The following is a 22201-nucleotide window of genomic DNA, read 5'->3' as shown; positions in this document are numbered from 1 at the left end:
GCAATAAAAAATCGCATTAGTAAGGAAAAAAAATCGCATTAAACATTTGCATACCCTGAACGAAACTGCTCGGGATATGCGAATGTTTTATGCAATTTTTTTCTTACTAATGCGATTTTTATTGCGATTATTTGGTAAGCGAATAATCGTGAATACTGCCATATTTGAAAGCTAGCCACGGGCCACAAAATGTTGTACGGAGGGCCGCAAATGGCCCGCGGGCCACGAGTTTGAGACCCCTGGTGTTGACTATCCTAGATGACTTATCCAGCAGAGATAGAGTTTCATTAAAGTCTCCTACAACATTTGTGTTGCACAGCCATAATTTCTTGAAAAACAAAGACTTGTCAGTGAATTAAAGTTCAAAAAGGACTTTTAAAGTATAACATGCCTTAATTGCTTTGTCAGCTTTGGGGCTTATTGGTTCAACAGGTAGTCTAGTCTGTAGAGAATTCAGTGTTCTTATTTTTTATTATTTTAAGCAGGAGAAAATCCTATTCAAATAAAATCCTTGTTCAGAACAATTATTTGTTAGGTCATAAGATTAAAGGTAGGAATTAACCATTTTTCAATATTTTCTTTTACATTGCTAAGCTTTTGAAATGCATTGTGGAATTTTATTTTTAAATGTCTCAGATGTGCTTATTTAAATAGTAGCATTTCATTCCCTTGATATATATATATGTTTATACAATATGAAGTATTTCTAATATTCTCGCTTTTTTTCCCCTTTCCTTAGTTCAGTCAAAGAGTACTGATCCTTTGAAGTCTAAACATCAATTGGACTTAGAACGCGCTCATTTCCTTGTTACACAAGCATTTGACGAAGATGAAAAAGGAAACGTGGAAGATGCTATAGAATTATATACAGAAGCTGTGGATCTTTGCTTGAAAACTGTATGTATATAGCAGCAAGTTCAATTAGAAAACTAAGTAATTTGTATCTGTTTACAAATATATAAGTATTCAAATAATTTTATAATGTTATCTATAAATTTAATGTTATTTCTTCCCTTACTAAATGAATTTTACATAGCAAGTACTCTGTGGTTCCAAGATATTCAGCCAATCAGGCAGACAGTTATGCTTGGCTAGAGGTTGCAAAGCTGACCAGGCACTGGGGTGCAGTCAACTACCAGGGTCACCCGAGTGATCCTTAGGGTGCTTTGTATGCTCCCCTTATCACTGACTACTGGACCATCTTCCTATTCCCCAAGAATGATTTTTCTCTATATCCTTTAAGGATAAAAATATTATCAAAAATGCAACTTATGGGGGCCGGGTAGGTGGCGCTGGAGGTAAGGTGTCTGCCTTGCAAGCGCTAGCCAAGGAAGGACCGCGGTTCGATCCCCCGGCGTCCCATATTGTCCCCCCAAGCCAGGGGCAATTTCTGAGCACATAGTCAGGAGCAACCCCTGAGCGTCAAATGGGTGTGGCCCAAAAAAAAAAACAAAAACAAACAAACAAAAAAAATGCAACTTAATTTCTTCTTGTTAAAAGATGAGTCAAAAATTAGTTAAAGGTGTTGATTTCTTATTAAAAACTTGACAATACTGAGTTGTTAGGACTTATTTTCCAAATTATAGGTACTCTTTTTTTAACACCTTTTTTATATTTATAACTACCAATTTATGAATTCATCATAAATTCATGAATTTAGAATAAATTTCCACTTTAAAAAATATCTCCAGTGGGGCCAGAGCAGTGGCACAAGCAGTAGGGTGTTTGCCTTGCACGTGCTGACTAAGATGGACCACAGTTCAATCCCTGGTGTCCCATATGGTCCCCCAAGCCAGGAGTGATTTCTGAGCTTATAGCCATGAGTAAACTGAGCATCACCAGATATAGACCAAAATCTCAATCCCCCAACCCCCAAATTTCAAGAGCTGGACGATAGCATGGCAGTAAGGTGTTTGCCTTGCACCACCAACCGGAGACCAACCCTGGTTTGACTCCAGCATCCCATATGATCCCCCAAGCCTGCCAGGATCAATTTCTTTTTGGGGGGTTTTATTTTATTTCGTTTTGTTTTTGTTTTTGTTTTTGGAGTCACACCTGGCAGCACTCAGGGGTTCCTCGTGGCTCTATGCTCAGAAATTGCTCCTGGCAGGCTTGGGGGACCATATGGGATGCAGGAATTCAAACCACCATTCTTCTGCATGTAAGGCAAATTTCCTACCTTCATGCTATCTCTCCAGCCCCAATTTCTGAGTGCAGAGCCAGGAATAGCCTCTGAGTGCTGCGTGTGGCCCAAACGCAAACAAACAAACAAAAATATATACTTGTATTTCACACATTAGAAATGAAGGCTATGATTTGGAAGAATTCATATTATTTTGTAAAATAAAATGTTTATATGAATAATTGTTGCTGCTTTCTACAGAACCCTCCCTGCATTGATGGGCCTGCTAGTTAGCTTCAAGATGGCTGTGATCCAGCTGCTATTTGTCCACAATATGTGACTTTAAATTGTACCTCAGTGACAAGTTTTTAATACAAGATATGTAATGTGCATTTTAAATTTGTTTTTTGCTTAGAAATGTCATGGATCAAGCAAAAAAAAATAATTATGCTTCAGAATGTCTATTTCTCTTTCTCTTAAGTCTTCTGAAACTGCTGATAAAACCCTGCAAAATAAACTGAAACAGTTGGCTCGACAGGCACTAGATAGGTAAGTTTGGGTTATTCGAGTTCTTTTCTGTTAGATAACAATACTCAGTACATTTCTTCGCTGAACAGAATAATATGTGGTAGAACTAGTAGTAGGTCCATCAAGTCAAACAATCTACCATTTTCTGAGTTTTACATAAGTTTTCTGTTTTAACTTCAAGAAATTACAAGTCAAAACATTTAGTTTTTGCTTTTCCCTAAAATAAACTAGTATAGTTCAAATAAAAGACTTCCCTTCTGTGTGTAGAAGCAATCTACCAAAGAATTTCCAAAGAATCTTCCAGACCTACTATGAAAAAAAATAAATGAAGAAATGGAGAATGAACTTGCTGTTAGTCATGTGTGTAACCCAAATCATACAGTGTATAGCTCTTTCAACTCTGCTTAATTTCAAATTTTCAATAATGCTTATTCTTTTTAAAGTTTAATCATTAATACTTTCATCCTGCCTTATTTTTATTGTGGTTTTTCCTATGATTCTTATCATATTAATATCTGTTTCATTAATAACAACCCCATCCTCTGTAAACTCTGAAAGTATAGTTACTGTTCAGTATTAGAACCACATAGCATAGTATATGTTTTCAGTAGGTTTTTGTTTGAAGGAATGATTGAGTTTATATCTTCTTTGAGAGTTATATCTCTTGAAGAATGTTAGATGTTTGAAGGGATGGAAGTTATTGTTATAGCATGAATTAATCACTCCATTTAAAAGTTCTGACTGGGTGGTTTTATTGCCCAGAGCCCATTTTTTGAGATAAACCATCATCCCTCCATTTCATTACCATCACCTAAGCTTTAAGCATGTTTTTGGAAATTATGAGGAATGGAGTCTTGGTGTTTGGTTATCTTCTCAAATTTTGAAAGTCAAAATATTGACTTTCACTCACAAGTCAGGATTATAAATAAATAAATAAATAAATAAATAAATAAATAAATAAATAAATAAATAAATAAATAAATAATTTGAGTACCTAAGTAGAAACCCATTCTGTATTCTCTGAGTCCATCCTAAATACGAAGGGGTGGCTTCTCAAGCTCAATTATAAACCTCAGGTTAAGAATTTCTTTTTTTAGCTTGTTCTTTGATAGAACAAAGTTCAGATTCCTTTGCCTTTCATGAGAGGCCTTCTAGACTCTTTCCCCTGAGTATGGTCCCATCATCTGCTTCCTTTGTACACTACTTTTCACAGAGGCTCCATCTTTTCTTTTGAAATCACCTTAACTCACTTTTCTGCTCAACACTTTTGCACTTGTTGTTCTTAACATAAATGCTTTCTTTCTCATCAGGCAAACCTCTCTGCAGTTTCAAGATCAATTCAGATACCTTCCTTAACTCTCTCCTTGTCAGTCATTAAGTTAATATGTCCTACTGAGTATTCATTTGCATGTAATTCTTCCAGCATCTGTCACTTTTAATGCAGTTGTCTTTCCAGATAGAGCTATGAGCACCTTAAAAACAGAAATTGTAGGGGCCAGAGCGGTGCAAGCTATAAGGCCTTGCATACGCTAGCCTAGGATGGACCAAGGTTCGATCCCATATGGTCGGTCACCCAAGCCAGGAGCTATTTCTGAGTGCATAGCCAGGAGTAACTCCTGAGTGTCACTGGGTGTGGCCAAAAAAACCAAAAACAAAAAACAAAAAAAACTAGCAATTGTAATTTTTTATAGCAATTGTATTTTATATATTCCGGTATCTCTCACTACCCTGTGTACTTTCTGACATGCTCAATTAATGTTACCAGTAGAACATTATTTGCAAAAATTACTTATAAATTGTTCCCTGTTTCCATACTTCCTATGGAAGTAGTGAAATATTACCTGACATTAACATATGTTTTATATTAGAGTTATATAGCTGATTCTTGAAGTAAATTTTGAAAATCTCTGAAAGAAATTTTCTGAACCTCTTTGCATTACAGAGCAGAAGCATTGAGTGAACCTCTTACAAAGCCTATATGCAAAATCAAGTCTAATAATAATAAGCCAAAGCCACCTCCAGTGAGAACGCATTTTCCACTGGGAACTAATCCCTTCCTTGAAAAACCTCAGGCATTTATAAGTCCACAGTCATGTGATTCACAAGGACAGAGATACACAGCAGAAGAAATAGAAGTTCTCAGGTAAGTGATTTTTATGATTCATTATAAGAAATACCTATTAGCACAAGTAGTGGTATTTGTTTTAGATTTACTGACTTACATTCAGACCTTTGTTATTGTGTTTTGTACTATCAGGCAATAATTATCATCATATACTTACAAATTGAGATAATTGAAGTTTTTAGAAAAAATGCTTTCTGGGGCCAGAGCAGTGGCACAGCAGTAGGGTGTTTGCCTTGCATGCGCTGACATAGGACAAACCGCAGTTCAATTTCCTGGTGTCCCATATGGTCCCCCAAGCCAAGAGCAATTTCTGAGTGCATAGCCAGGAGTAACCCCTAAGTGTCACCGGGTGTGACTCACTTTCAGGTTTGAAGGAACAATACATAGTTTCACAAACAAACAACCAAAAAAAAAATTGCTTTTTCACAGCAGTGATATGGTGCTGGGGGTCAAACCTGGGTCAACTGTGTACATGACAAGCACCCTACCCGCTGTACTATTGCTCTGGTCCTCATTTTAAATTCACTAAACTTGAGCAGAAAGGGCCCTTTTTCATATAACAGTTACCTGAGAGCATTTTTCTTTTCCTGTTGAACATTTTAATTCGTCTAAACTGGGCTCTCTTGCTTAGAAAAGTTGCTTATGAACCAAACCATTGTAAAGTAACATTGGTGCTTTTAAATAAAGAGACAATACATTTCCAGCGCTTTTGTCATTCAGATGCATATTCTACCTTCTCCACACACTTGGCACTTGTGGTACAGTAAACAACTCCACATTTCTAAATTGAAGAACTGCAACTCCTTCAGAGCTTATGAAAACTTCTTATTCTTTGATATTAGAGATAAGCATATTCAATACCTTCTTCCCTTACTCTATTAATGAGTCTTCAAATTGTGTTCACCTCACTGAATATTATTACGAAAGAGCAAATTGTGAAGTTATCCACAACACATAATATCTACTGTAAACTGATTTGGGATAGTTGTTTTGATGTGATGGATGTTGAGATATTCATCCTAAGAGAGTAACTCTAAGGTAATTAATTGAATTGAGGCATTTTCTGGTTGTCAGCCATCTTGTGAAAATGTTATACAAGATATAAGCAACATGATTTTTGGTTTAATTGTATAAAAGTAGCATACCTTGTGTCCAGAATAATAGTACAGTGGGTAAGGCACTTGCTTTGCATGCAGCTGATCAGGCTTCAATTAGTAGCACTGCATATGGTCCCCTGAACTTTGCCAAGAGTAATTCTTGAGCAAAGAGACAGGTGTTGCATTGAGCACCATTGGGTATGGCTCAAAACACAGAAAAAGAAAGTAGTATTCCTTGTCATTTACATTTTCAGGAGTTTAAGATTGTTGATTAAAATAGACTTGAGAAGCCGAGTGATAGCACAGCAATAGGGTGTTTGCTGTACATGCTGCCAACTCAGGACAGATCTGGTTTGATCCCTGGTGCCCCATATGGTCCCCTGAGCCTGCCAAGAGTGATTTCTGTTTTTGTTTTTGGGTCACACCCAGCAGCACTCAGGTTACTTCTGCTCTACACTCAGAAATTGCACCTGGCAGGCTCGGGGACCAAATGGGATGCCGGGATTCGAACCACTGTCCTTCTGCATGCAAGACAAATGCCCATGCTATATCTCCATGCTAACTCTTCGATCCCACCAGGAGCGGTTTCTGAGTTCAGAACAAAGAGTAATCCCTGAGTGCCACCGAGTGTGACCCAAGAACCAAAAAAATAATAATAATAAAAGTAGACTTGAATATTTACTTCATATTGTTTTCTTGCGTTTTATAGGACAACCTCAAAAATAAATGGTATAGAATATGTCCCCTTCATGAATATTGATCTGAGGGAACGTTTTGCTTATCCAATGCCTTTCTGGTAAGTAAGCACTCTTGCAGCCTTAATTTCAAAGATTGTTTTAATTTTTCAGTACATATTCTATACTCTGAAGCTCAATTAGCTTCATTATTTTCTTTTTTTTTTTGTAATGGTTTTTATTTTTTTTTCAAACAGAAAAAGCCATTTTAATTACACATATATATAAGCTTCATTATTTTCAATTAAGTAATATAAAATTTGTAATTAAAAAAAGTGATGTGAGGAGAGGTATGACAAAAGGAAGGTGGTTGGGCAGCAGATCAAGAGTGTGTTTTGAGCATTTTGCCTTGCGATTGAGGGTGTAACTCTTTTCCTAAGCATGCTCCAAGTGCCTAGCAGAGCACCTGGCATAAAATTAATACACTGTAAATATTTGTTGAATCACAATACAAATATGAGTCAGTCAGAATGGAAAAGTGGATTGTAGTGACTATCATTTACTAGGAAGATCCAGCTATCATTTACTAGGAAGATCCAGTTCAAGAAAATATTGTCAAGAGATGGCTAACAGGGCCCGGAGAGATAGCACAGCGGCGTTTACCTTGCAAGCAGCCGATCCAGGACCAAAGGTGGTTGGTTCGAATCCCAGTGTCCCATATGGTCCCCCGTGTCTGCCAGGAGCTATTTCTGAGCAGACAGCCAGGAGTAACCCCTGAGCACCGCCAGTGTGGCCCAAAAACAAAAAAAAAAAAAAGAGAGAGAGAGAGATGGCTAACAGTCTTCAAGACAGTGGCAGCTTATGTTAAGAGCCATAAAATTATTGTTTGGTTCAGGTCTCCCATCTTCTAACTATACTAAGAAAATGTCTAGTTTGATCCTGAGCACCACATATATTCCCCTAAACATCATCAGATGTGACCCCAAAAACAAGCAAACAACAAAACATTGGTCAAATATGTAGGGACTGAGTAAAGAAAGGTATATCCATATTACAATGGTAAATATTATGCCACCCATAAATTATGCCTTGGGAAAGTACATATTATAATTGTAATTTTTTTGTCAATATGATTGTTAAGCCAGAGAGATAGTTCAATGGGTTAGGCACTTATATTGCACTTGTCCTACTCTACCTTTCTACCCAGGTTCAATCCCTAGCACCCCATATGATCTCCTGACCCCTGCCAGGAGTAAACCCTGAGTACCGCCAGATATGGCCCAAGAACAAACAACAACAAAAATAAATATCTATGTATAATTATGCTTAAATATCAAATTTTTCTTTTTATATATTTATAGGTAAAAAAAGAACTAGTACAAAAGATAATGTGAAAAAGTTTTCATTGTCTCTAAGTAACAGCATTAAGAGTTTTGATTTAAGTATTTCTGCAGTGAGTATATTATTAGAAAAAAAATCATTAAAGAACATGAGATTTTATTCTATTATAGAAATATATAAATGACTTTATAAGAATAAAACAGCTGGTTTTCTTATTATCTAGTGGCTTTCTGTCCTTTGGGTGATCAAAAATTAGACATCTCAAATTAACTGGAGCCAAAACGATAGCACAGTGGGTGGTGCATTTGCCTTGCACACAGCCGACCCGGGTTTGACCCCCAGAATCCCATATGGTCCTCCAAGCCTGCCAGAAGTGAATTCTGAACACAGAGCAAGGAGTAAACTCTAAGCACTGCTGGGTGTGGCCCCCAAAAAAACACAAAAAATTTTTCTGCTCAACAACCTTATGACACTAGTGTGACATGGGAAAACCTTTGTAGCATTAAAGTTAAAGACATTGATTCTAGAGCCAGTCTCTTCAGTTTCATATCTTATATGACACTGAGCAAATTTTTAATCTTTCTCATTTTAAGATATATCTTAAATATTTCAGTGTACTGTGATGATTAATAAAACAATTTCCTTATTCTGTTACTTTATACAAGCATTGTGTAATAGAAGATGACTTAGAAAGTGATTGTTTATGACTACTACTCAAGTATTACAGTAACTGGTGTTTTATCTTTGTCCAGCAATTCTACTTCAAGAAACCAATCCTAAAATGTCTCTATAATTATAATCAAAGATGTATGTAAAAGATAGTTCATCAGTATTACATACGATTCATGTCCCTTAATGATGGGGATGTGTTCTGAGAATGGGTCCTAATGCTGTTCTATGTATTCATAGATCATCTATAAGTCTTAGCAGTGCTCAGGGCTTATGCCTGGCTCTGTACTCTGGGATCACTCCTGAAGGTACCATATGGAATGCTGGGATCAAATCCAAATTAGATGCATGCAAGGCAAATGCCTTACCTACTATACTTTCTCTGGCCCAAGAATGGGTGATTTTTTTAACTTTTTAAAATTCTGGCCAATTATAACTTTAAAAATTATATAAGCTCTATTAAATAACATGTAAGATTTTTTTATTTTTAGTTACATTGCAAAAAAAGCTTTTTGTATATAATATTTTATATTGTCAGTAATGCTTTAAGGAAATAGTATTATCTGACACGTAAGTGGTGAAATTAAAATAGGATTTAAGAAATCTTAAAGGTAGTGGTTCTTATGGCAAATTAATAATACAAAGTAATTATAGATTTGAGTTAGTCACATTTTTTTCCCTTAAAATTTTGTGATGACAAATGTATTTAAGCTATTCTCAAATCATTTAGTTCACTTTCTGTTTGTGATACTATACAGGTATGAAAATGTTACCTATGACAACTTCTCTCTCTTTTCTTTTTATTTAGTTTTGGGGTCACACTTGGCAGTGCTCAGGGGTAACTCTTGGGTCTGCACTAAGGAATCACTCCTAGCATGGTTCAGGAGACTATGAGGGAGGCTGGGGATCAAACCTGGGTTAGCTGTATGCAAGAGCTCTACCTACTGTGCTATCTCTCCAGCCACATAACCTAGTTTCTTAAACTGCAGGCCACAACCCCATAATTGAATGTGGTGATTGCAGAAAATTTATTTTAAGTTTATGATTTATAATCATAAAACGTTCTGTATGTATTCATATTCATATACCCAGGTTGCATACAAATTTCCCCAATAAAATGGGTTATTATTGGAAAATGTTTAAGCATTAACTGGGGCCAGAGTTTTAGTGGTTCTATAAAGTCTGTGAAATGATCACTAAATGATCTTGGCAAGTTTTTTTATCACTTTGATAAAAATATTTATTTTGACGATTAAATGAATGATATACACAAACCACTTTAGCATGATGCCTGCACATTTTATTACCCAGTCATTAGCTACATGATTAGCATTAATGGATTAGTCAGAGTCTACATAAACCCCTAGCCCTTTCGAGTAAATTAGTTTTAATTGTTACTTCATTTTATTGGAACTGAAATTCAGCATATAACCATGCTGAACCAAAAAACATTTTTTTTTTTTTTTTTTTTTTGGTTTTTGGTTTTTGGGCCACACCCGGTGACGCTCAGGGGTTACTCCTGGCTATGTGCTCAGAAGTTGCTCCTGGCGTGGGGGACCATATGGGACACCGGGGGATCGAACCGCGGTCCGTCCTAGGCTAGCGCAGGTAAGGCAGGCACCTTACCTTTAGCGCCACCACCCGGCCCCAAAAAACATTTTTTAAATAATATTTTTATTTAAATACCTTGGTTACAAACATGATTGTGGTTGGGTTTTAGTCATATAAGGGGTTTTTATATTATATTATTAAAGTAAATAAAAAGTTTAGGTTCTCTCTGTAGATATCAATTGTTTCAATAAAATAAAATTAAAAAAATAATTTAGGTTGCTCCTCTTCCTTCATTGTCTGTTTTTGTTATCAAACTATTTCATGGGTAAATATAAAAATAAGATACGACCAGAGTTACTTTAGAATGACATATGTCTTTCTAACAGTGGTCACCAGTCTTTGTGATGAGCTTCATATCATGGGCTGACCCTTTCAAATCTCATCTCTCTTGTCTCTGGATATCATTACGATACTGTTTGTTATTTTTCCTAAATCCCATAGATAAGTGGCACTATTCTCTATCTGTCTAACCTTATCAAAAATATGATTTGTTTTACTAAATAGAATATGTTGAAATTTCATTTGACAAAAAAAAAAAAAAAAGAATGACATATGTCTGTCCATGGTACTATGGTATATGGTACTAGACTTACCAACCAAGATTTCTCTCAGAATTTTGATTTGAGTTTTGAATCATTTTTTAAGATTAATTTAGAATTTTTTGTTACTATCTCAGTGATAGATGGGGCAAGCTACCATTATCACCTAAACAAAAAACAACATTTTCCAAATGGGTACGGCCAGAAGACCTCACCAATAATCCTACAATGATTTATACTGTATCCAGTTTTAGCATAAAGCAGGTAAATACTTTCTGTATAATTTAATATGAAAGATAACTTTTTAAGTAGTTTTGATATAGGCTTTTATTTTTCATTTTTATTCAGATGCACAGTTGTCATTGAAAAAGAAATTTATTCTGCACACTTTAACTTAGAATACTGAAATAATGTAGGTATGAGTAATGCTTAAGAGAATTACAGACTACATAGATCCTATTAAGGCATGCTTTCAGATGAAGATTTGAATTTCTTCTTTGTTAATGATATAAAAATAAAAGAAAGCTCTTGGGCTTATTTTTAAATAATTAAGTGATAAACAACAATGTTACTTTATTTCAAATTTTAGTTTTGCCGTCAATGGCACAGATGTGGTGCCAGCTAAATAGTTCAATGGATAAGGTGCTCGCCTTGCTTGCATCTGACCCTGGTTCAGTGTCAGAACCCTGGCACTGTATATGCTAGTAGACTGAGCACTGATAGGAATGAGCCCTGAACACCAGCAGATGTGTCCCCAAAACCTAAAAAACAAAGACACAGTTGTCCTCCAAGTTGGTGTGAAAATAAGGCTTCTCAGGGGCCGGCAAGGTGGCGCTAGAGGTAAGGTGTCTGCCTTGCAAGCGCTAGCCAAGGAAAGATCGCGACCGCAGTTCGATCCCCCGGCGTCCCATATGGTCCCCCCAAGCCAGGGGCAATTTCTGAGCACTTAGCCAGGAGTAACCCCTGAGCATCAAATGGGTGTAGTCCAAAAAACAAAAACAAAAACAAAAAACAAAAAATAAGGCTTCTGAAATACAATAATAGAAGGGTTAGTTAATCTGTATTAAACAGACTAACTTTTTAAAAATGCCTTTGATTTCTTTTCCTTTGAAAAAATGTGATTCAGGGGCCAAAGAGATAGCACAGCAATAGGGCGTTTGCCTTGCATGCAGGCCATACAGGACGAATGGTGGTTCAAATCCCAGCATCCCATTTGGTCCCCATGCCTACCAGGGGCAATTTCTGAGCTAAGAGCCAGGACTAACCCCTGAGTGCCGCCAGGTGTGACCCAAAAAAACAAAAAATAAATAAATAAAAAAGAAAATGAGAAACTGTGATTCAGTATCTTTTATCCATGTAAGGTACATATTATCCATTTTAATGATCCTAAATTATTAATTTAGTTTAAATTCTTTATTTTTTATAATTTTTTAACCAAAATGTGTGTGAATTGGCAGTGCAGCATCTCTTAATAAGAAACAGTCAAGATTATTAGTGTAAAGTATCAGATGTTAAGTTGCAATGCTTGGATATTGTAAAGTTGTAAATTACATGAATGGATGAATGATTACTAAATTTTATTAACAGACTATAGTATCAGATTGTTCCTTTGTGGCATCACTGGCTATCAGTGCAGCTTATGAAAGAAGATTTAATAAGAAGTTGATTACCAGGTAAATTTTTATATTTATTCAGTTCTCCCTTTCATTTAAAAATTTAGTCTGTATTGGCATAGAAAGTAGAGCTGGCTTGTCTCTTAGGATGACCCTTGCGTGATAAGCAGATGATTTGTAAATATGGAAAGATTTTCTGAAAGGACATATGCACATGTAGATTATGTGGAACAAATGCTTTGAAGTAAATTAAAGTAATATGTCATCACTATAATTTTACTGTACAGCATGGTACCATATGTTTATAGTAAACACTTGAAATAAACTAGTCTGAATTGAAATGGGTTGTAAGTATGAAGTGCACCATATTTGGGGTTAAAAAGCTAAAGTACATGCTTTGAAAGCAAGAGACTTGGTTTCAATCCCAAGTACCACATTGCTCCATCCTCCAACCCTCCACCCATGCCACCGCCACTCCTGCCTTTGTCGCCAGGAACACCTCTTGAGCAAATTGCCCAGAGTGACTCCCTAGGCAATGCTGCATGACTGCCCAGAAAATAGGACATCAGATTTTGAAGTTAATCACAAATAAATAAGAAAATATCTCACTTTGAAGCTGGAGCAATAGCACAACATGTAGGGCATTTGCCTTGGATGTAGATGTAGTTAACCAGGTTCCATCCTAGCATTCCATATGCCCCCGGTACCCCCTCCTCAAGCCTGCCAGGAGTGAGTTCTGAGCTCAGAGCCAGGAGTAACCCCTGATTGCTGCCAGGTGTGGCCAAAAACATAATTAATTAAATAAATAAAACAAAAATTCATTTTACATTAAAATAATATTTCGCATATATTAATAAAATTAATATAACCATCTCATCTTTTAGTGTGAACATTGAAACATATAAAATAACAGTTTCTGCTAGTCACTGCCTTAGAATAGACTGAAATGTTACTTCAAATACTTTTTCATGTTTTGGGGGCCCTGAGTGATAACATTACAGGTAAGGCATTTGTCTTTCATGCTCCTGGCCAGAGTTCAATCCCTGGCATCTCATACGTTCCTGAGCCTGCCAGGAGTAATTTCTGATGCAGTGTCAGGGAATTTCTTGAGCACTGCCAGATGTTGTCCAAACACAAAACAAAACAAAAAAAATTTATATTTTAAAAATTGTATAACTTTTTAATTTGCTTGTTTGTTTTGGGGCCATTCCCTACCCAGCAATGCTTAGGGGTTACTTCTTGTTCTATACTCAAGAATTACTTCTGGTGGTATTCAGGGAACCATATGGATGTTGGAGATTGAACCTGGGTCTGTTGAATGCAAGACAAATGCCCTATCTGCTGTGGCTCCGTAAAAAAAAAAAAAAAAAAAAACTAACATTAAGCATTATATGTTTTCAAAAACTTCCTGAGCATTTTTGTGTGTTAAGTTATAGGCGTACAAAGATAAATTAGATACAGAGCTTGGATTCAATCTGTTTCATCATTGGAGTAACAGACTATGAGTAAATAATGTAAATACTTTTTTTTTTGGTTTTTGGGCCACACCTGGTGATGCTCAGGAGTTACTCCTAGCTATGCACTCAGAAATCGTTCCTGGCTTGAGGGACCATATGGGACGCTGGGGAATCGAACCACAGTCCATCCTAGGTTAGCGTGTGCAAGGCAAACGCCCTACTGCTTGTGCCGCCTCTCCAGCCCCAATATTGTACATACTTAAAGGAAATTAGTACTGACAGGTTTTGCATTTTCCTATTGGATATTGAATAGTTGCATATGACTTTTTTTTTTTTTGGGTTTTTGGGCCCTGGTAACGCTCAGGGGTTACTCCTGGCTATGTGCTCAGAAGTTGCTCCTGGCTTGGGGGACCATATGGGACACCGGGGGATCGAACCTCGGTCCGTCCAAGGCTAGCGCAGGCAAGGCAGGCACCTTACCTTTAGCGCCACCGCCTGGCCCCGCATATGACTTTTTTAGAGTTGTGCTAATTTCATCTCTGCCAGAGTTGTGGTTCCTCACTTTAGTTGTGGTTAGTGGTTAAAACAGTCTCTTTTTATTTTGGGGGGCCTATAAAAGATTTTTTTAACTTGCTTAAAATACATCTTGCCTAACAGAATGCTTAAGTATATAATGAAAAACTTGGCACTTTCCCCGAAAACTGTGAGCTTATATGCCCTTCTGTATGGTCTTAAAAGACACTTTGATTTATGTCAAATAACTGCCTTGTCACCTTGTGCAGACACTTGCACATGTGCACACTTGCATGTGTATTTGTGCTTTTGCCAGGGTATGAGTGTGTTGTGCCAGTATGTTTTGTATGCAATGTGTATATGTTTTATGCCATATATGTTCTGTGCTACATATTTGTGTTGAAAACCAAACTCAGCCTCACATATGCAAATTGCATTCCTGTACTGCAGAAACATTCTTTCTCTAGGGCCGTTACAGGAAATCTTATATATTTTAGAACATTGTAAGCCAGTAACATGTTTAAGTAAAATACTTATCTGGCATACATCATAGTTATATTGAATATTAATGTTTTTTAATTATTTATTTTCCTTACAAAAGCATAATTTACCCTCAGAATAAGGATGGTGAGCCAGAGTACAATCCTTGTGGAAAGTATATGGTAAAACTTCACCTCAATGGTGTCCCAAGAAAGGTAAATGTTGTTTCTCCCTCTCTCAGCCTTTTCTCGCCCCCTCCCTTCTTGCATTTGAATCTGAAGTAGAACTATAGGTATTTTGTGTGTGTGAGTGTAAAAATTTAAATATCAGTTTAGTTTGAATCTGTGGTTGCACATATTACTGCCCAGATTATTTTGATCAAAATTGGTATTATCTTTCTAAAATTATTTTGGAACCATTTATAGAAAGGTCTAGAAAGTAGGCTTGCTCTTCAGGCTCATGGTTTCCCTTGAGCATGCAGCTCACTTGCCTCTATGTCTCTTTGCTTGCTTTTTCTACACTGGAGAAGCTTATGTTCTCTCTTGAATACATATTTCCTCTCTTTCTCTCTTCTCACATCTTTCTGAACAAGTTATTTTTGTTAATTAACTATCTTGCTTCATACACACACACACACAAAAAAATTCCAAAAAGTAACATTGAGCCTAATGATTGTTAATGCTTAAACTAAAATTTAATGTGATAGTTTTTCATTGTTTAATTAATAGGATATTAAACTAAGTCTTGTATTAGAAGAGTTAGTATATATCATGACTTGAGACATTAAAAACCATTGAGTTCTGTTTTACCTTGTGAAATACATCCATAAATTTAAAATAGATATGTTACGTATGTTGTGCATATAATCTTAACTGCTTTTGTTTCTCGATAGACTCTGGCCTCTAGATAAATAGAGTTACAGAATTCTAATAATGCAGGGTTAGACAGCATAGGTCAAAGTCCTTTTAAAAAATGCGAGTTTAAAGGCTTAGATATAATGTATATCCTAGCATCTATTTCTGTGCTAGAAATATTAGCATTAATCCAGTAAACTTTGAGTTTATTACTCAGCTCAAAGTTGTCATCTGATAGAGAGAATTGCTTGTAAAAAAGAAAAGAAAAAGACATCCTTCAACCTTTTATAATTGGCCAGATTCTACAAATATGAAACTGCTGTTGCTTTAATGAAAGGTGTATTGTGTCTTTCGTCAATACAAAAATTTTTTTTCCTTCTTTATTTTTGTCATTGTGTGTCAGGAGTTTCACATTTAAGAAAGGGGGGCATCAGCAGGCTTTTTTTCAGGAAGGCACACCCAGAGATGCTCAGGGATTACTCCTGGCTCTGCACTCAGAAATCACTACTGGAGTTCTTGGGACATGTGGGATGCTGGAGAGAGAACCCAGGTCAGCTGCCTGAAAGGCAAGCACCTTATCCACTATACTATCACACTGGCTCAGCATACCCTTGATTGCTGTGCTCCCACACTTAGTTGTGGGTCTCATGGGACCCACTCTTAAGTTGTATGGGGCAGTTGGAATTGACCCTATATCTCACATGCAGGGCAGATTCTCTACACTAGGCGTCATCCCTGTACTTGATAGAACATTAAGCTATTTTGTATCACCTAAGGAAATAAATGTTCTCTGTCTCCAGGTGATCATCGATGACCAGTTACCTGTTGATCATAAGGGAGAATTGCTCTGTTCTTACTCTAACAACAAAAGTGAATTGTGGGTTTCTCTCATAGAGAAAGCATACATGAAAGTAATGGGAGGATATGACTTCCCAGGATCCAATTCAGTAAGTAACGTTAAGCACAGACTTAACGCTGTTTTATGATTGAATCTGAAGACAGATTGGAAACAGATTGTCAACCCCTGAAATGTGTTCTTCAGTTCTCTTATAATGGGGATACTCAGTTTCTTTTATAAGGATTTGCATTGTATTCACTTTATGCTTTCATTTTAGGAAAACCTAAATTGTAAATCTTCTGATATGGGATTAGGATACAAGGCCAATTAAGTATCTTGTTATTGTATTGTTACTACCTATAATACATAAATATTTAATCTTTCTGAAGAAATTTCTTATATGAAAGGAATGTGTAATTTATTTTTTAATTTTTATTGTTGGCCAAAGTAAATTACAAATCTTTTACAGTGATATCTAAGTTACATAGGGATAATAAATGAGGGGTAGTCCCATCGCCAGTGTTGTCCTCCCTCCACCCTGTTCCCAGCATGCATCCCATATCTCCTTCATTTACTCCGGCATCTCATATGGTCCCCCATGCCTGCCAGGAAAGATTTCTGAGTATAGAGCCAGGAGTAACCTCTGAGTGCCTCTGGGTATGACCGAAAAAACAAAACAAAACAAAACAAAACAAAAAAAACAGAATTCTCTATCAAAATTCTTTAGTTCTTTACCAATAGGTAAACCTATTGTGCTTATACCAAAAATTAAATACATTAGCACATCTTTGAATTATAGGTCTCACCAGACATTTAACCTTTGTATTAAACCTTTGTCGTATAGGATGGCATATATGATTTTATGTACTTAATATAGTTTAATACCTAGTTCTTAATGTTATAATAATTGAAACAGTCTATAGAAGCCATCACTTATTCATACCTGGTTAGTTTCCCAACCTTAATATCAGGAGGCCTTTCCTCATGTTAGATCATGTTAGCTGATAGTTAAATGTAATAGGATATTAAAATTTCTTCCTAGTCTACATACTCCATTGCTCTAGCCTTCAAATATTTTTTTAGCCATCTAATCCATTCCCTGTTAAATTATCCACTATAGGAGGCCGGTGAGGTGGCGCTAAAGGTAAGGTGTCTGCCTTGCAAGCGCTAGCCAAGGAAAGGACCACGGTTTGATCCCCCAGCGTCCCATATGGTCCCCCCAAGCCAGGGGCAATTTCTGAGTGCGTAGCCAGGAGTAACCCCTGAGCATCTAACGGGTGTGACCCCCCCCCCCAAAAAAGAAGAAATTATCCACTGTAGCTTAGAGTAAGAATGAAGGCATATGTAAAGCATTAAAACAGAGTTTTAATCATAAGAACTCAACGATGGATAGTCGCTATTACATCCTCAGTATTTTTGCAATTTTTGTTAAAGTGTCTTTAGTTTTCATCATAGTTATAAGAAAAAAGTCCTGTTGTATTCAAGAAAACCAGCATAGATTGTAAGGTAAAGAATGGTTAATGTTTAAGTTTAGGTATAAATTAAAATCTAAATAATGGTTTATTTCTGGTAGAAAACAGACCAGCTTATGATTTTTTCCTTCAGAATCACTGTATCCAAGGCTGAGACCATGTTTCAGTGGTCAGATTCACAGGCTCTGCATGTTTTGGAACCTGGGCTTGAACCGTCCAAGTACCATAAGGTGTAGCCCTAGGAGTCCCCCAGCAGTGCAGGGCCTAAGCGCAGCTCAATATCCTCGGCTGTTCTCTTGGATCACCTGCCTGGTGGACCAAGTCTTTCTAGGAGTGATCACAGGACCCTCAGGCAACTGCTCAAAAGGCCCTTACACCCCTCACCACCCTCATTGTATCAAATCACTGAGATTTAATTACTCCCATGGGATTTATTTATAACCTGGAAAACAGTGCTGACAACTGTGAAATGTGATTCTGTTGTAGAATATTGACCTTCACGCACTGACTGGGTGGATACCAGAAAGAATAGCTATGCATTCAGATAGCCAATCTTTCAGTAAGGACAACTCTTTCAGAATGCTCTATCAAAGGTAGGTAGCATTTCTTTTTTTCAGTCATTAGGAAAACTCTTTGATATTATTTTAATAAATATTATAGTTGAGCTCACATGGTTACAGTTAATATTTATGCTTTGGTGTGCAGAGTAACTGCCCCTCTACCACCCAAATGCCAAAGACTCTCCACTTCTGTCCTTAGAGATTTTTCACTTCTAGTTTGCCTTTCCCAACCTCTTTTTCTCAACTCTGGTCTATAGTCAAAGTCCAAAGGTCTGAGTTCATGGAACACTATCCATTTCCTTGCTTTGTTTCTTTCTATACCACAAATGGGCAAAATACCCAGTGTTCATCCTTCCTTGGGTTTATTTCATTAATATGACCCCCATCTAGTTCCATACAAGTTACATCAAAAAGATAGTATTTCCTCTTATCTGTAATGAGGTGTAGTCCATTGTGTATATATACCACCAGGAAATTGCATTTTTAAAATAGATTTCACTGGGCCAGAGCAATAGCACAGCAGGTAGGGCCTTTGCCTTGTCTGTGACCCACCCAGATTCAATCCCCGGATTCAGTCCTCCTGATTCCCTGAGCCTGCCAGGAGTAATTTCTCAGTACAGAGCCAGGAGTAACCTGAGTGCCACCCTGTGTGGCCCAAAAACTAAAAAAGAGTTCACTTTAGTTAATTCCCTGAGTCAGCTCTCAATTATCCTTAATGTTTGTTGCAGTTAATCCACCTTGTAGAGAATCTGAAACATATGTATCTGGAATTTGTAATATGGAAATATTGTTGTGTGCTTTTTGAGTATTTACAAGTTTGAGTGAAGATGAGAAAAGGAAAATTAGAACATAAAGAGGAAAGTAGTTTAGGCTTTATATGGATAAGTCTCATGTAGTTTAAGAATGGAAAATTATAGGGGCTGGAGCGATAGCATAGCAGTAGGGCATTTGCCTTGCATGCAACCGACCAAGGATGGACCTGGTTTGATCCCTGGTATTCTATATGGTCCCCCAAGCCTACCAGGAGCAATTTCTGAGAGCAAAGCCAGGAGTAACCCCTGAGTGCTACCAGGTGTGGTCCAAAAACCAAAAAAAAAAAAAAAAGAGAGAGAGAATGGAAAATTATATATACAGCAATGCACATTCAGTAGTGAAGCCTAAAATTCAGCAATATGACAAACACCAATATTGCTTTGGGGATGTTCATTTGATATTTCACATCAACCTTATCTATAAACCATTTGAAAATTTAAAGTTCACTTTCCCTTGTTGATAAGTTTACGTATTTTAGTATTAAATTGTCTAAAATGGGGTGTAGGAAGTGATATGATGATTGTGGAAAAGGATATGCTGGAAACAAATGTAACCTCATTTTTAAAAGATTGCAGTTTCGAGGCAATTTTTCATGTAAACCCACTAGATGAAAGATGATGTGACCTGGGATTACAAAAGTGCCTTTCTTTAATTATGTGTCCTTGGCGTCTTCCAGGTTTCACAAAGGAGATGTGCTCATCACTGCATCGACTGGAATGATGACTGAAGCAGAAGGAGAGAAGTGGGGTCTGGTTCCCACACATGCATATGCTGTGTTGGATATTAGAGAGTTCAAGGTTTCACCTCATGATCTCTCTTATTTGATACTAACATTGCAACATTCAATTATGGATATTTTTAAATTGGTCTAGGTGGTTTAAAAATTATTCTACCTAGTAAATTAAACAACTTGACCTCTACTATTGGAAGCTATGGAATGAAAAGATGAGAAGTGTAATGAGTGATGACCTAGATATTGATAGAGAAGCCATTTGTCTTTCCTGAGAACCTTGGCTTGAGGTGAATGTACAGCCTCCTCTGTGTTGGTTCGATGGTCAGTTGGTTTTAGTTTCTACAGCAGAGTAGAAATTCTGTAAAAATGCAGAAGATCCCCTGAATGAGAAACAGTGGAGTTGCCAGTGCTGCTCTTCATAATAGCCCCTATCCTTTATGGTCAGTGTCATTATTTCTCAGGTTATTGTTTAGTTGTTTGTTTGTTTGTTTGTTTGTTTTGGATCACACCCAGCAGTGTTCAGGAGTTACTCCTGACTCTGCACTCAAAAAATCGCTCCTGGCAGGCTTCGGAACAATATGGGATTTCGGGAATTGAACTGGGTTTCTCCTGGGTCAGCCGCATGCAAGGCAAATGCCCTACCACTATGCTATCTCTCCAGCCCCATGGAATTTATTTAGTATCTTTGATTGAATGTGTATTTGAAGGACTTTCTTTCTGAATGTATCATTTTAACGTTATTTTTGCAGTCGAACTATTTGGAGGACTTAGGGGTTGGTATATACTCATTTCACTGAGTCATTTTTTCCCCCTCAGCCTTTCCTATAGTTTCATGACATAGTCTTTTGTGAAGATCCATCTCCATTATATGTTGTTGTCTATAGTGCAGACGATGCCATTTGGTTTTCATTTTTTAGCAGTGAGATTGTCTTCATGATGAGTCTGGGAGAGAGGGGAACATATGGTTTTCCCTTTTTTGGCAGTGTGTTTGGTTTTAGGGCCACACCTTGTGATGCTCAGGCGTTATTCCTGGCTCTTCAGTCAGGAATCACTCATGCTGGGCTTAGGGGACCATATGGGATGCTGGGAATCAAACCTGGGTTGGCTGCATACTAGGCAAGTGTCCTACCCACTATACTATCTCTCTAAGTTGACTGCTTGAAAAAAGCTCTCTAGATAACCAGTACTATTGGGGTCTTACCATTCTCTTCTACTGTATATTATTTATTTTTAACTAATTTAATACACATTGTTAGCACTGTAATGTTTAGGTTAAAAGAAGGAAGTTATCAAATTATTAGATACTCTGTGCACCTTCATTTACTCTTTACAAGTAAAGAGTAAACATTACATTTATTAGACTCTAGAGTCTTTTAAGGAGACATTTTCAATAAATAGGAAAATCCTGAGAGGGTGAAAGAACTGTCCCATTTGCCCATTTATTCAGCCCATAGAGCTAAATCTGATCACATTTTATTCTGACTCCAAAACCCACATCTTTTGCTCTTTTCTTCACTAGGGGTCAGTCAGTGAAGGAAGGGGCTAAAGAATGCCTGTGAGGAGGGTAGACCGTTAAAATCCTCCTCAGGGCCTTGGACAATAGGGGAACAAGTGCCTCGAGTAGTACAATTTCATGAGGATTTTTCACAGGCTTCTGAGAGAGAAGAGTAAGCCATGGAGACAAAAGGTCCGAGTAGTGGGAAAGGCAGCAGAGGCAGAGTTGAACAGGCTTTGAGTAGAAATGAAAAGGCAGCACGTTCTAAGGCAGCACTACCCAATAGGACTACTTGTAAGCATGGAAGCATGCTCTGTTCTCAGAGCACTGGCTACTAAATCCTCATTTCCTTCAAATCTGATAATGTGGGTGGAGTGATTAAGAAAGTAAATAAGGACTTGTGTTTCAGTAATCATATTTGATTAGTACCATATGAGCAGCACAGCCATTTATTTTATCTTTTATTTTTTGGGGGTGCCATACCTGGCTATTCCCAGCTCAGTAGTCCAGAGTTGTGCCCTGCTATGCTTGAATGACCCTGTGGTACTGGAAATAGGACACAGGCTTCCCATGTGAGGACAGTGTGCTCTAATTCTTCGAGCATTTCTTAGAACACTCCTCATTATCACTGCCCCATTAAATTTTTTTGATAATACAGTGACCGGGT

General features: G+C 37.1%; 1 protein-coding gene across 2 annotated transcripts in view; it reads left to right on the top strand.

The window, feature by feature from the left end:
- Window positions 1-22201, top strand: part of CAPN7 (calpain 7) — a 41870-nt gene that overhangs the window by 8245 nt on the left and 11424 nt on the right. For both annotated transcript variants that reach the window (XM_049766134.1, XM_049766133.1), the window contains exons 3-12: window positions 740-897; window positions 2604-2671; window positions 4593-4793; window positions 6582-6668; window positions 10844-10970; window positions 12294-12379; window positions 14891-14984; window positions 16424-16570; window positions 18420-18526; window positions 19983-20103. In XM_049766134.1, coding sequence (XP_049622091.1) covers window positions 740-897; window positions 2604-2671; window positions 4593-4793; window positions 6582-6668; window positions 10844-10970; window positions 12294-12379; window positions 14891-14984; window positions 16424-16570; window positions 18420-18526; window positions 19983-20103 — 1196 coding nt within the window. The remainder of the gene's footprint in view (window positions 1-739; window positions 898-2603; window positions 2672-4592; window positions 4794-6581; window positions 6669-10843; window positions 10971-12293; window positions 12380-14890; window positions 14985-16423; window positions 16571-18419; window positions 18527-19982; window positions 20104-22201) is intronic.

Source organism: Suncus etruscus, chromosome 20 (genome assembly GCF_024139225.1).
Source record: "Suncus etruscus isolate mSunEtr1 chromosome 20, mSunEtr1.pri.cur, whole genome shotgun sequence".
NCBI classification, from domain to species: domain Eukaryota; kingdom Metazoa; phylum Chordata; class Mammalia; order Eulipotyphla; family Soricidae; genus Suncus; species Suncus etruscus.
This window is presented reverse-complemented; position numbering and strand designations above follow the sequence as displayed.